The sequence below is a fragment of the Nipponia nippon genome, unplaced genomic scaffold (assembly GCF_047370975.1).
Source record: "Nipponia nippon isolate SJK-2023a ecotype South Korea unplaced genomic scaffold, ASM4737097v1 scaffold_26, whole genome shotgun sequence".
In the NCBI taxonomy this organism is placed as follows: domain Eukaryota; kingdom Metazoa; phylum Chordata; class Aves; order Pelecaniformes; family Threskiornithidae; genus Nipponia; species Nipponia nippon.
This window is the reverse complement of record NW_028262343.1, coordinates 4,296,498-4,312,442: the sequence shown is the minus strand read 5'-3', so window position 1 is coordinate 4,312,442 and position 15,945 is coordinate 4,296,498. Positions and strand designations below refer to the sequence as shown.

The following is a 15,945-nucleotide window of genomic DNA, read 5'->3' as shown; positions in this document are numbered from 1 at the left end:
GGAGCCACTCCCTACCATCCCTGAGACAAGCATGCCAGATGGAAACATCAAGAGAAGCAGAGGCTCCCCTGCCCTCTTGTCACCAGGCAGAAGGAGGAGACCTAAGAGACAGAGGGGGATGGAAACAGATCCCTGCTCAGCACAGCAGGCGAATCCTCTCCCAGCCTACCTTGCCCCCCCAGGTGCCCTTTGGCTTTAACCCTTTCAATTGCTTTTCCATTATGTCTTTAAAATAGTGTTCATTCTGCATATCATGAACTAATGTTTTATGGTCTTTATATGTGCAGCTAGTCATTTAAATGGTTAGCTCTTTCTTTAATACCCATTGTTGAAACTAAAAGTTGGTTATCACAAACTCTTGTTTGTGGGGGTCCTTCTATAAACGCGCTTTCCAACTGCATGTAGCAGTTGATGAGTTAGTATATGATACTTCTGCAGTCTGATTTCACTTTAAGGTGTTGAAAGGAAAGCCAAGATAGAGAAAGCCACTGCATCAAAATGCCTCCTGAAAAGCCTAGGGGCAAGGAGAATATTTTAAGTATCTTAGTCACTTAACTAAACAAAAGAAAGGCCTTTGGGATTTAGGGAGTAGTTCGAATGGTTGCAAGATAAGGGGGCTCCGGGATAATCCCATCTCAGACAACTGGGCCTTGGGAGAACAAATACGTGGAAGACAGGAGGTCACAAAAGAATGACAACAGCCACCTTGAAGGACACCTTTTACATGATCCTAGGACTGAGTTTGCGCAGAAGCAAAGGTCAATCCGCGAACACTGTGACGAGCCTTCATCTGAAGACCCCCCCAAAGACCACTTGAAGACCACCACGGGAGACGACTGCCCATGCGGATCGGACATCTGCATATGTTAATAAGTTCCAGGAAATCTCATGTTTATGTAAATGAGTTCTCGGAAATCCTGTGAATATGTAGGACTTTATAGTATATAATCTCTGAAAGTCTACCAAATCGGTGGAGCGCTTATGGTGGAGAATCCCCAGTGCTGCCCAGCGCTGCAATAAAGGGTACCTGCTTAATGGTAACTTCGCTGCTATGGAGTTTCATTTCAGGGACTCTCTGAATACTCCGTCTCTCCCTTGGGGAGATCCGGACTGTGAGGAGAAGCATCTGTGAATTTTTGTATCAGTGTGCATTGTATTAAAATAAACTGTGTTCTTGTGAAGTACTAAAGGATTTTTTTTTTTTTGAACCATGTGATATTAAGACAATTTAGGAATAACACACACATTTATTATAATTTTTTTATACAGCTTGATTCACTAGTAATCTGGCATGGCATGGCATTAATGTGCACTGCAATTCCTTACCATTTATTCTTTTTTTTTTTTATTTTTTTAATAATTTGGATTAAAATTTGAGTTGCAATTGAATTGATGAAAGTCTTGGGAAGTGGTGATCTCAAGTGTTACGAATAAGCAATAGCTAGAACATAGCAAAATTATTCCCCGTCCACTGTGTGGCAAGATATCTGTTGACTAACACTTTTGCTCCTATTGTTACTGGGATTAAGGTTTTTTTTCTTGCATTAATTAATTTGATTTGCAGGCATGAACTAAACACATGACTCTTTTTTTTTTAACAATAGGACTGTCTGCTCTTTTTAATAACACTAATCACATTTTCATGAACTTGCAATTTTGTTTTTTCAGATAGATGAAGTGTTTCTGGAAGCTCAGATTCAGAATATCACTACCTCTCCAATGTTTATCGAGAAGGTTTCTTTAGAGCCATCTATTATGTGCAACATTGCAGAACTGAACACAGTTGATGCAGCAAGGGAAAGGTATGTTAAGATTCAGGATATTTGACTTTGAAACTCTTTGTATTATGATTTAATGAGATATAAGCATTGCAGTTAGTGAGTTGTCTGTAACTGTAGGATTGTACTTCTTTGCTTGATTAAAAAGATCAAATTCCTGTTATGCATTCAGCTGGAAAAGTTGTTACAGTTTTCTTTTTATAGAAACTCTTCTTAAAACTTTATAATTCTACCTAGTAGAGAAATCCCCAACTTAATCCTCAAATAATTGATAACATGGATTTATTGAAAACGTACTGCTCTCTCAGTATTTCCTATATAAAATTTAGCCCACTCTTCTGACTTGATCTGTTTATACATATTTAGCCTTACAGGACCCATCTAACTTGTCCTTGCTTCCTTCTAGTAGACTGGTACCCATTTTCAACTGTTCTAATTAAGATCTAGCAAGCCAGCAGTCAAGGTGAATCAGTGGAATGCCCTTATAGGATATTAGAATGTAAAAATTTGTCATGCTGAAATAAATGTCATTTAGTGTCAATTAGTAAAACGCCAAATCACAGAATTGTCTACTGTGTTCAGTAAACTGTTGTGGATACAAAAGCTTGTGATATCTGGGTAGAGGTTAACTTTGGCTGTTTGTGCTTTGCAGTTGCTTGGGTTTTTGGAGGAGGTGTAGTTTGGGTGCTTCTGTAATGGGGGCTGAAGTGAAAATTCTGTCTTTTCCTTGTCTGTCGAAGGGTTCAGCTGCAGCGATGTGGAGCATTGTTCTTACAAAGTGTTTGCATCTGCTGTAATGGTTCTTGTCCTGAATGGGAATCGTGGGCTAGTGAGACTGAGAGAGAGAGAGAGAGAGTCTCAGAGACTTACTGGGAGGGAACCAAATAGCAGTTTGCATAGCAGAAGTATTTAGAAAGATTTAGAATTAATTGGTTTTGCATATTGAGACTTAATGAATGCACTGTATGAGATGTGGTTCTGCACCTGTGCATCAAATTCCACTTGGTAATCACTGCCACAGTATGGCATCTAAGCAATTAAGAAAACTTTATCAAGACTAGCAAGAATGGTATAGACGAGGTTGAAGAACAGTTTGGGGTGAGGCAAAACAAAGGGTTGCTGAAGATACAGAGACTGTAAGTCTTGAAGGCAAAAACTTAAAGGTCTATTGGAAAAACTGTAGTGATTACAGAAAATTGTATTGTGGTAAGTTCTTGTCAGAAGTAGTTTGAGATAGTTGGGCATTAAAGTCCAATTTAAGTTCTATAGCTCCTGGCAGTCATAATGATGTAGTTCTTCACCTCTCTGCATGAGAAGTATTGGGTCTGGCTGGGATGGAGTTAACTTTCCCCATAGCAGCCCTCATAGTGCTGTGCTTTGTATTGGTAGCTAGAAAGGTGCTGATAACACACCACTGTTTTGGCTACTGCTGAGCAGTGCTCCCACAGCATCAAGGCTGTCTCTCCCAACATTTCCCCCCCCTCACCCCTGAAGGCCAGTAGGCTGGGGGTGGGCAAGAGGTTGGGAAGGGACATAGCCAGGACAGCTGACCCAAACTGACCAAAGGGATACTCCATACCATATGACAGCAATAAAAGCTAAGAGAAAGGAGAAGGAAGAGGGGGCATTTGTTATTACGACATTTGTCTTCTGGAGCAACCGCTATGGCGTACTGAAGCCCTACTTCCCAGAAAGTGGCTGGACATCGCCTGCTGATGGGAAGCAGAGAATAATTTCTTTTTGTTTTCCTTTTGCTTCCACGTGCGGCCTTTGCTTTTCTTTATTAAACTGCCTTCATCTCAGCCCGTGAGTTCTTTTTCATCTTATTTTCTCCCCCCTGTCCTGCCAAGGAGGGGGAGTGATCGAGTGGCCTGGTTGGGCACCTGGCATTCAGCCAAGGTCAACCCACCACACACCTTAGCTGAGATTTATGCTTTAAACGTAGGAGAAGCACTTGGCAAAGAATTGATCAGGTTTTTTTTCTTATTCTTGTATTAAACTCTTTATTTGTTAAGAACCAGTCATGGTTCAACATCCAAAATAAGTTGCAGCCAAAATCTGTTAGATTTATACAACCATATACTGTATAAAATGTTATGAATATAGTCAATAATAGAAGGTTTTTACAAGGACTAATTGATTCTATACTCTAAACATGAAAGAGTTTTGGCCTAAAATATTAATGAGAAATGTCGCAAAGCACACATATATGGCACGTTGTGCTTTGAGAGGAAGTACTGAGAGGAATGTAGTTTAGTCACCTTGATAATTTTTAAAAATTATATTTTTATATTTAAAGACTAGTCAAGAAGTAAGAGAATTTTATCCTGTTGAAAATTCAGAATCAAGACCCATAAGATTACAGGGTTTAAATCAGCTATGTGTAAAGTATTTATGAATATAATGCAATTAAACTTAATAACATTAATAGCATTTGCTCCTTGGAATAAATTTTTATTTTTATACAAATAAGTTCACATTCTCTACAGGAAAGGAAAATCATCAGAAGTTGAAAGGTGTTGTAGATATGTTGTCTGTATACATATTCACATTATGAATGTGCTTATGCCCAAGTATGCTTATGCCTTATCTCTTCCTACAGGGACATGCTTATTCTCTTTCCTGTCAGGCATGGTAAACCCTGGGTAAGCCCAGCCATAGGCCCCTCCACCATTTCTTATGGAACTTAGTGAGCAAGGGAAAGATTGAGCAAGCGTGACTCTGCATATAGACAAAAAACACACCTGAAGGTCTTCTGATTTACTGGTAAATCGCCATCTTTTTTTCCTTCAGGTTGTCGTATGCACTTTTTGCACTGTATGCACGTTTACTCTGCTGGAGACTTCAGGCAGTACCCCTTAACCTGAAGGAGTTACCCTTAACCTGAAGGAGAACCACGTTTTTTCAGTGGCATAGTACTTGGTAGAAGCACGGATGAAGCTTAAGGTGGCTGATTTTCATCTCTCTCATTCCCTAGAGTTGACGCTGGGTTTGCTTGAGTTCTGATAGAAATTGTGTAATTCACAAATTGGTTTAATTTTAGCACTCGTGTTGTACCACCTGCTATCCAGTGTGTTAAGTTTTCAGTAGAGCTGTACCTAGGAACTTGTCTGCCATGAAGACAAAAAGGGAAGAGGTCTTCCTAAATGGTCTGTTCAGTCTGAATAGAAAGATAACATGATGTCCGGGTTGCAATGCAGTGAGTCAGTTGTTTTTTTAGGGGAAAACTTAAGGGAGATGATACTCTTGCTTAGGTAAAACATAAATTTGGTGTACAAGGGTAAGCTTGTTAAGTGAGCTGTCTAGTCAGCTTGCATTAACAGAATAAATGAACTGTGAGGATCATCAAATATTTAAATATCTGCTAAGGTAACTTTGTGGTTAACTTTTTAAAGAGAAAATAGTGTGTTTTGTGTAAGGGCTAGATTTACTTTAGCCATCGTATTATTTAATTGATATATATTAGTGCTACCTCTAGGCTCTCAATTAGACCTGAAATCTCGCACTGTGGAAAGAGCTGTAAAACAAAAGCCTGAAAGACACATAGATACTCTTTCTCAGCTAAGGAAACTATCAAGGCAGTTATTTCAGACAACTGTATGCTCAAAGATTGAATGAAGAAGTTAGAACTATCTCCCAGAAGAGAACCCACAACACATCAAAGCCAGGGTTGACAGTTATTGGTGAGAACAACTATTGACAAGGCTGCTGCAGGAAGAAAAATGTGCTAGATATCCATGTGACTTCTCCTCTACATGTAACACTTGCAGATGTGAATAAAAGGATGTCAGGCTGACAGATGCAAATGTAGATGTCGCACGCTAAGAAAGGAGCATTGTATTTAATGCCAAGGGCAGGAAAGCAACTTGCCAAATGACAACAATGTGTACTTCACTGGAAGACATGTTGAAACTAAAAGCAGGATGACACTTTAGTGAGGTAGTAATTATAGGAGTAAACAGGAAGATGACTGTAATCTTCAACTTCAGAGTTAATCCTTCCTTGATAGTGAAATCTGACACCATCGTGTTTAACTTTTAAAAGTGGAAACATGAAAAGATATCACCAGGAATATGGACTAGAGTAAATGAGATATTAGTAAGAAAATTTAAGGTTGTGCATGTTTATAAATAGGATATAAATAAGAGATTGAAGTTAAAAATATTTATTGCTGTGGGGGAGGGTAGAGAAAGGGAATACAACTTTATTTGAAACACTTGTTTTTTTCCAGATATATAATAAGATCTTTAATCTTATTTATCCTGGTGTAATGTAATATATCAGATAACCTTCTCCAGTTGTTCCAGGGGCACTGAGTCATAACAGATCTGGGTTGTCCAGTGTGAAGGTAGAAATAGTTCTGTTCCTGCTGCCAAAACTCTTGCTAAGTTTTTATTCATGGAATTTGTGGTGCTGGACAAGAATGCCATGCCAAGTGGTCTGCTGCAGGAAGGTAAGTGCATTCAGTGAGTTATTTTATAGAATGGTGTAGAGTGCGAGAAGACCTTGTCACGGTAACCCAGGATAGCTTGCTTCCCCCCCCCCCCCATCTGCACATACCCTTGCATGGGCGCCAATGTGGCAGCCAGCTGCAGATCTCGGAATTCGGACAACAGCACCTGCATTACATCAGCGATTTTGCTAATGAGCAAAACAAGACATTGCATGTATATGATATGTTAATCAGCGCAAGTTTTATTATCCACCCCTGCGGTGCTTTCCCTTAAGCTTCACCCCTGAGCAGGGCTCTGCTGCGTCAGGTCCCCATTTTGACTAGTGTCAGCGTCCCGGGGCTCCCACTGTGGTAACGCTATGCTTTCAATAAAGCCAAAGCTTTCATTTGCTGAGTGTTGTGCCTCATCCCTGAGGGATCCACACCTGCTTTTTGCCCGTAACAAATGGGTTTCCCAAGTTTGTCACAGCAAATTAAAAATAAATTAATTCTGAAACCTGTGGTCTCTTATTGTTTGGACTCCCTTAGTAAGTCTGTACCCCTTTTGCGCATACAGCATATTTGTCTGATAGATGCGTATTTCTAATTTCTTTTTCAATTCTTCCTATTTCTGAAGTTAGATAGTTATACTGCTAAGTAAACCAAAATAAGGTCTTTACGTGCATTGGGTGAAGCATACGATCTTTTCGAATTTTAAAGTACACATATTATAGACCAAGCTCCATGATTTAGTTGTCTAGTTTTACATGATAAAGAGATATATAGTTTAATGGTATCTTTTTAAAAATCAGATTTAGTTTAGCCTGTCATTTGGGACTGTGTTTTAGTACCACCAATGTAATTGCTATATAGATTATTTACATTCATTTCAGACAGACAGCCTAAGATTATGAATAGCTAATTTTCTGTATTGTCATTGCATTAGTTATTTCAAAAGTATCACTGAAACTACGATTCTACCATGCTTCAAAAATATAGAGGTGTTAATAAGCAGCAATTATGAAAGATTGCTACTAGCTGCTCACAATGTAAATATTTCTTCGTGATGCTGACATGTGAGTGTCTGTAAAAAATGAGTGCTCCATTCTGCTCTTCAGCGTGCATGCAAAGATTTGCCAGGTATATCTGAAAAACCAGCTCACTTTTTCAGTGTAAGCAATACTAATAGTCTTTCAGTCTATCATGCTATGTGCATATATTTGTGCTATGAATTGAGAAATGACTCTTGCAGAGAGAATAATTTTTTTTTGTTTTCCTTTGCTTCTGCGTGTGGCCTTTGCTTTATTAAACTGCCTTTACTGTGACCCATGAGTTCTTTTTCATCTTATTTTCTCCCCCCCGCCCCCATCCTGCTGAGGAGGGGAGCGATCGAGTGGCTTGGCGGGCACCTGGCGGCCAGTCAAGGTCAACCCACCACAGTCCTTTTTGGCGCCCAACGTGGGGCACGAGACAACGGCAGTTTTGTATTAAGCATGCTATAGCTATAGTAGTTATTATGTGGCAAGCTCCTGTGTGGGTCATGGAGTTTGCTGGCTGCCCTGCTTATCTCTTTATTCTCCTGAGCTTGGGAACATGTTAGTACAAACAATGGCTGCGTGCTTTGCCCTGGCATTGATGCCCTCACCGTGCTGGGGGAGCTACCTTGTGGATAGGATGAGGGAACACATCTCCCTCTTCCTACCCAGGACTGATGTGGGTGGTTTTATTATGCAGGCTCCCGAGGTCCTTGTTCACCGTTACGTGAGCTGTTTAATATTACTAATTAACACAGTTGGCATACTGTGAGGTTTGTGGAATCTGGTCTCGTCCTGGTGTAAGAGGAGACAACTTTGGGGTGAGGCGATACTGAAACGTGCCCTGAGGCAGCTGGTCTCTGGGTGGCAAGGTGTGTGGAAGGATTTGGGCAGATTCCTAGGATGGTTATCACCTCCCATAGCCTGGGTTTTTACACCTGAACAGGCAAGTAACCCTGGCAAACCACCTGGCGCCACCTGATAGAAGGGTACCTTGCCTACCCCAAGGAAAACCAGCAGCTTCTAGCACAGTACTGGGGTTTGGCCTGTGCCTACCGAGCCACAGTTCGGTACTATCAGAGGACTGTGGTTAAGGCAGGGACCCAAACCACCTCTGAGAATGCCATGACTGAGACCGGGGTGCAAACTACATCTGAGGACATGATAGTAGAGATAGGGACCCAAGCTACATCTAAGAACGTGATCGTTGAGATGGGGACCCAAACTGCATCTGAGGACACCATGGTTGAAATAGGGACCCAGACAACCACTACAGTAATTGCCCCAGTAGTGAAAAAGAAACAGTGGACAAGGAGGTCAAGGGGTCCATATCATCAATTAGTAAGGGAGGGGGAAGAAGAGGAAGGGTTTGATCAAGAAGCCAGTCCTTCAGCAGAGAAACGGGAGGAAGGAGTGAGAGAAATCAGACAAGAGGCAGAAACTACCCAGTCCCTGACCTTGTCAGAACTTCGAGACGTGCAGAAAGATTACAGCCGCCAGCCAGGCGAGCAGATTGCTGCCTGGCCACTCCGATGCTGGGATAGAGGGCCCGACAGTCGGCAATTGGAATGTAAGGAAGCCCAACAGCTGGGATCCCTTGCTAGAAACCGGGGAATTGAGAGAGGAATTGGAAAAGAGGCAGCAATTTGCAGTCTCTGGAAACGGCTCCTCTCAAGCGTGAGGGCAAGAAATCCGTTCAAGGAAGATCTTGTGAACTCCCCAGGAAAGTGGACTACCGCAGATGAAGGCATCCAGTACCTGAGAGAATTAGCGGTGCTGGAAGTCATCTACAGTGATCTAGACAATGATGAGGTCTCCAAAGATCCAGAGGATGTCCTGTGCACACAGGCCATGTGGAGGAAGGGGGGGTCCAAAACACCCCAGCGTCGCATTCTAACAGCTTGGCAACAATGTATTGCCCAGATATGGATACACCAACTGTGGAGAGAGTGTCTTCTTGGCTCCAAAACTTTGAAGAAAATCTCTGTCCCTCCTCATCCCTACGGGCCAGCGCCTTGGCTGTCAGTCAGGGGCACCCCACAGAGTCAGTCCCCTCCTGCCCCGGTCAGAGGGAAAGGGAGCCCCAGGCACACGCTGCGTGGCACACTCTGGTTCTTCCTGCGTGACCAGGGGGAGGACGTGAGGAAGTGGGATGGTGAACCCACCTTTAAGCTGGAAGCCCGTGTACGCGAACTGAGAGGGAAGAGAGCTGTTAAGAAGGGGCCACCCAAGAAGGCTGTCAGCTTAGTTGCTGTAGAGACACAAGAAGGCAATCAGCGATCTCCCAGACATAGAAGGACTGAGATCACCTCCCTTGATCCTGGTGAGGGGACTTCTGGTCTGAAACTGCAAGGGTCAGACAGTGAATACTCCGACCAGGAACAGGAATAGAGGGCCCCTGCCTCCAGCCAGAAGGAGGAAAGGGACAACCGGGTTTACTGGACTGTGTGGATTCGATGGCCTGGCACATCAGACCCACAGAAGTATAAGGCTTTGGTAGACACTGGTGCACAGTGTACGCTGGTGCCATCAGGGTATAGGGGCACAGAACCCATCTGGATCTCGGGAGTGACAGGGGGATGCCAAGAATTGTCTGTACTGGAGGCTGAGGTGAGCTTAACAGGGGACAAGTGGCAAAAGCACCCCATTGTGACCGGCCCAGAGGCCCCTTGTATCCTTGGCGTAGACTACCTCAGGGGAGGGTACTTCAAGGACCCAAAGGGGTACCGATGGGCTTTTGGTGTAGCCACTGTGAACACAGAGAAGATCAAACAGCTATCTGTTTGATATAGCTGTATATTTGTACTATGAATTGGGAAATGACTCTTGCAGAGTTTTTTCTGTTGGTTTGGATGAACTGAACAATGCTTTATTGGGAGAAAGGGGGATAGCAGGTACCAGATGCATGATCCTGCTCCCATTTTAGTCAATAAGAATTTTACCACAGGAATAGAGGCTGGATAAGGCCTTTTGTGTGGAAGAAGTTCAGTCCTGCTAAGTAGCTTCTTATCCTGTAGTTAAGAAATCATCTCATAAAGATGTTGCATATCAGCAGAGATTTATAAATACAGGCTTTAATAATATGCATACCAGACATGCAAATCTGTAAATTTTTGCAAATCTGCATGAGAACATTTTAAGTTGTGAGTTCAGACTTCTCATGCCTCAGACATTTGTATCTTGTATTCATGTGACGGCTGATTGTCTTGGACACAGTGTAATGCAGATGCTACTGCACTTCCCAGTGTCCTAAACAGTGTGTTTAATGGCAACTTGAGCAATTCTGCAGCACTGTGCTATGGAGATGGTCCTGACACAGCTGAAGATCCCATAGGGAAAAGAAGAAAGGAGGTGGTCATGTAATTGAAGACTATATCATAAAGCACAATCACCAGTGGGTGTAATTATGGTTGAATGTAATTATGCACCTCCTAACCTTATGTACATTAATTATAGCACCTCCTAACTCTTTGAGTGCTTGCCTTGGAATTCAGTCTGGTGTAGCTCTGCTGGCCTACAAAACACACCATGGCTGTATCAGCTGTGACCCTCTTATTGCTAAACACGGTTACTTGGTTAATGCAAACATCAGTGGGTTTTCTGTATGTGTTTAACTTTTTTAAGCTAGTTAGTGAAGAAATTTGGCAGTAGGCTTTGAAGAAAGTAAAGCTGTTACCAAGATCTTTGGCTGTCTTGTTTTTCTGGGGAATGAGAGCCATTCAGGAGGGCTCAGGGTAGCAGCTAGGGAGCCCAGGAATCTTGGAAGCTTCTCAGAGCATTTGGAGCAGATAACATCATTGTCCAAACTGAGTGTTGGAGCAAAACACAGTCCCCAGCAGCCACAGTACTTCCTGCCACAGTCACATGACATGACAGTTCCTTCCAGCACTCTCTGCCTGGATGATCTTCACCACTCTTGCCCCTACCTACCTTTCTTTGTGGGAAAAAAACTCGGTCGTCTTCGAAATGAGCCATGATAAAATGTGCGTCTCGTGTGCATATATCTCAAGGGCTCTCTATTGGAAGGAAGCTGTCCAGCCAGTTAGGTCTATGTCATCATGGTGAAAGCAGAGAAGTATTCCACCCACAGCGATGTTTTGCCCTTAATGGAAGAACTTAGCCTAATCCTGACATTCACTTGAAAACACTTAACAGTGGTAGGCAGGGAGACAGACTATGACAAATGCATCTGAATGATATAATCTTTTGTCTCAACAGTATTTCTATGAAGAATAACAACAACTTTGATTTCAGCGTCTTTAAGAAAAATTCCTGCACTGAATAAGTAAGAGAAAACTACTTGTCATCTTAAAGGATCCTGAAAATCCAGATGTATGAGAAACAGCTGTACAACAATACATAGCTTAAAGCAAAAAACAGTATTTAGCTAACAAAGTGAAAGACCACCTAGTGCTGTTGAATCTTGCTACTTTTTGTTGGGGGCAGGAGGTACAAAGAAGCTTTATTTGCTCTGCTGTGCAGTGACTAGGGTGTATGACAACACTTAAGTAACAAGACACTCCAAAGGGAACAGGTGAGGGGAGATGGATGCACTAGCAAGTAGGACTTGCACAAAAGACATCCCTAGGGACACAGTATCATTTTGGATGGCTCTACCTGGAGCTCGGCTCTGTTGCCCAGCCCTGCCCATAGGCAGCCTACAGTCTCATGAGACTGAAAGAATTGTATGAAATGAACAAAGGAAATTAGTATCAATTTTTTTTAAATTACACTATGTGTTTAGAGATTGTAAAAATCCACTAGTAAAGCAAGAAGTCTGCTACAAAAGTATGCCTACTATCTTGCCCTAACTTTCTTCAGAACATTCATCAGTTTCTTCTGAAAGCACATCTTCTTTCTGCTAAATAACCATAGCAAAAACATTTCAGGCTGTATCCAGCCAAATGTTAATGTTGTTAGAAGCAGTAATAATTATGCAAACAGTCACTTCACTGGTCACTGAAGGTAAGTGCTGCATCCAACCTGAATACAAGCAGGCTATTGTGTTTTTAGCGAAGTAGCATGAAATTATATATCAGAAACTAAAATTCCCTTCTGACTTCTCTGTAGGTAAAAGGGATGTTGCTGGGAAGGGCAAGAGACCTTTGATGGCTTTTGAAATGTTGTAGAAACTGATGCAGATCACAATGTACTAACTGATGCACTTCCTGCCTGGATGAAAGATTGGTAGTGTGTGTAATGGCTGGGTAGTGCTGCTCTGATGAGCATTTCATTGTCTGATGCGTTTCATTCAGACAATTGCAGTGTAATAAGAAAACCACTGGTACTTAGATTTCCCAGTATGGCTGCTGTACAGCATGTCTTCCTCTCTATTATCTCAAGATTTGTTGCTATAATGAATTCTTTCCCCTCCCCCTCTTCAGTTCCTTCTGCAAACTTTATTGAGCCATCATCTGGGAGCTTCTCTTCACGTTAGTGCCCTTTCTCTTGACTCTGAATTAATTAAGGGTGAAACTGGAACAGTGACTCATAGCAAAGGAGAACAGTGTCTTATTAGTAATAAGCAAAAGTCGTCACAGGAATCCACTGTTTCCCAGCTCCAACAATGCCTTCCTTTCTTGTGTCATTCCCACACTGATCATGTTAACTGATGTCTCTTTAGACACTAATTGCTGTATTGATGAGTCTGAATTGGACGGTTTCACTATTTGGGGGTTTTGGGGGGAGCCAATCTCCAAAAAGGTGAAAGTGCTGATTATATCGGTAATTACTTTAAAGCTCTTATCCTATTTTTGCCAATGTCTATTTCCATGGTAACAGGAACAGGTACAGCAGCATTCAGCCAAGCAGCTCAGAGTTCTTGGCTACATCAGCGGTGGCTGAGTTTGGAAAGATATTATACAAATTGCGTGTACAGATTTTCCAAGACTCCAGAGATTTCTTTGCCACAGATCTAACTTAAAATATCAAAAAGATATCCTAATAATGAGAGTCCTTCTTTGCAAGCTGTATAGGCTTTTTTAAAGCTTTGATTTTACCCTTAGGTGAACTGGCAGGTCTTCTAAAGGCTGGGCTGCAGCCAGAGTCCTCAGGGGAAATTCTGTCTGACTTGGCAACTATTTTTTTTCTGCAGCCTCCTGGGCTGAGAACAGCAGCTCTGCCACTTCCTGACTCTTGGGCCTTGTCTGCTAGGCAAATTTTGAAAAAGAAATTCCCACCAGTGCTTCAAGTGTGTCTGAAATTGTAAACAGACTATATTTGGCAAAGAAAGATCAGTTTAAGTTCATAGGGCTTTTCCATACTAAGAGATACCTCACAACTAAGCTATACTGTCCTCTGCCCAGCAAAACCCTTAATATACTAGCAAGGGATAAAACTCAAAGTGATGGGCCTACCTTTTCTAGAAAAGAAAGCAAAAAGAGGTTTTGGTGGCTAGCAAACTTGGGGGCAGGGGAAGGAGAAAGAATTGTTGATAATAACCTTCATACAGTGCTCCTGTTATTTTACTGACAAGTTACATGGTTAACCACAACTAGTCCCTGTATTGGAAAAGGGAAAGATGTACTCTGTTCTTGGGATGTTTATGCTGTAGAGCCTGCCTGCTTTCCTTGGATCCTTCCACTTACTGAAACAAACCATGTTATTGAGCATCAAACTTTGATAGTGTGTGTACATGGAGACAATGGTATGAGGCTAAGACATCTTGTGCCATCCTCGTGTCCTCATTCAGTTTCTTTTTATTTTACTAATGTCCTTATACCTGGGATTAAAGGGCCATCGTGTTACTCCTGTGTTTTCTGTGTGGTTGCACATTAGCTACAGATTGCTTTGTCAGGTGGGACATGTCCGTCTGACAAATGTTCCAACTCCATAGGAGTTGGACTAAAGCAGAGGAGGTGTCTCACTTGCTTGTCTTGGTCATAATGCTTTAAAGAAGTCTTCTGGGAAGAGAAACATGGGAAAACTGATTATTTATAAATCTCCACAGCTGCAAAGACAAAAAGGCTCCTCTACATCCGAGCAGACCAGCTATAGAGCCTGATGTCCCATCTCCTGAAAACTCAGAGAGTTCTCTGCAGTTGGAAAACAAGTAGGGTAAATGAGAGCATATGATGTTATTTACATCCTGGCAGAGAGATGGCTGTTATCCAATTTTCCCTCACAGAGAAATTCAGCAGAACTTTTGGACCCAGCGTCTAGGGTAAACCAGGGATAGTGTACTTACAAATGTCTATGTAAAGAAATAGCAGAGTTAAGGATGTTTACCCTAATTGGGTTACACAGAGAAAATGATGATCTGAAACTGCAAAACTGAAAAGAAAAGCTGTTCTGAATATACAATAATATACTGTGCTAATCTTCAGTTGTATTCTGCAAAGTGGGCAAACAACTACCACCTGGAGATGGGGAATCTAACAAAACAAGCGTGCAGACTGTTGGGTCAGAGAAATGGATGGTTGATCTGGTTCTCCTGACACTTAAATTTATGTGCAGAATATTTAATAATTTGACTGACTTAATTCTAAGTCTCTGTATTTGAAAGCAGAAGTAGAGGAGACTGAAGGTAGATAGTGGTAAAGCAGGAGGGAGTGGAGAGAGAATCATGTGAAAACCAAATATGGATCTGCTTTAGTGAAGAGGAAAAGCTTACAGGGCAGGGGGATGGGAGAAGGTAGGACCTATTCTTAGCACATGATGCAAATGCCTCAGACTGGCACTTCAGAGAACCATTTCCTTATATTGGTACTCATGTTTAAGTCCACTTTGCAGAAACAAACCAATAAATGCTATTAAGACTGATCACAAATGAAGGAGATCTCGCTCTGCCCACGCTGCAGCTTGCATCCCACTGAAATGTGGTTCCCATGTTTGGATTTGCCTTCATTTGTACGTTCAGTAATGAGGCCCTGGAGCTGTATTGTGCTGATGACAAAACCATTCACCTGAGCTGCTTCTGTCCTTGAGTTTGTCCCCACAGAATTTTATTTATTCCCTTCTTGCCCCCTTGGCTGTGTGGCTTTTTGTACCTTTTAGAGGAAGCTGTGCAACCACCTGTTCTTATTGGCAGGCTAAATTGGCAAAATATTTGTTTCTCATAGGCCTGAGACTGGCTTACAGGGAAGAAAACAGCAAAACACAACCATATTGTGCCCTTCACCACCCCTGAGCAATGAAGTGCAGCATTACAAGCTTTTGTAAGGCAGGTGGCATGCCAAAGTCCACAAAAGGACTGTGCCAGCCCTGAGAGTTCTGAATGGCTAAAGAAAACATATGATAATTTTTTTGCTGTTCTGCCAGTAAGCTATTATCATCATGGTTAGATGCCATGAGCCTGCAAGTGTGGAAACTTATCCAGTTTATCAAGCTGAACTGCCTTTTTGTTTATCTCTTCTTGTTTCCCTGCTAGGTGTAAGCAGTTTGTGGTTTGCCTGCAGTCTTCAGCAGCAAGGAGGGGAGCAGCACAGCAGCTCTGGTGTCGACTAGCAGTTCTGGAGGACTCGTTCATCAGATCCAAGAAGCTGAAGGTATGGCTATTTCTGTCCCCCGAGGCCAGTCACACTCTGCTAGTCACATGACAGCGGCCACCAGACAGCCCCACTGACAAGCAGTGGCTGGACTTGGCTTGCTGCTGCGGCCTAACCCCATGCTAGGTAACCAAGCTGCTTCTGTCAGTCACGTTTCCTGCAGTGTTTCAACAGATATTGGCACATGACCAAGAAGAGTTCAACAACTTTGATAG

The 15,945-nt window shown here is 42.3% G+C and overlaps 1 protein-coding gene across 5 annotated transcripts in view; it reads left to right on the top strand.

The window, feature by feature from the left end:
• Positions 1-15,945, top strand: part of LOC148055177 (trafficking protein particle complex subunit 13-like) — a 56,017-nt gene that overhangs the window by 24,872 nt on the left and 15,200 nt on the right. For 4 of the 5 annotated variants that reach the window (XM_087762577.1, XM_087762575.1, XM_087762573.1 and 1 more), the window contains 2 exons: positions 1,669-1,802; positions 15,613-15,730. In XM_087762577.1, the coding sequence (XP_087618703.1) occupies positions 1,669-1,802; positions 15,613-15,730 (252 nt within the window). Of the gene's footprint in view, positions 1-1,668; positions 1,803-4,571; positions 5,111-15,612; positions 15,731-15,945 lie in introns of those variants that run through there. The other variant, XM_087762578.1, reaches the window with a different exon arrangement.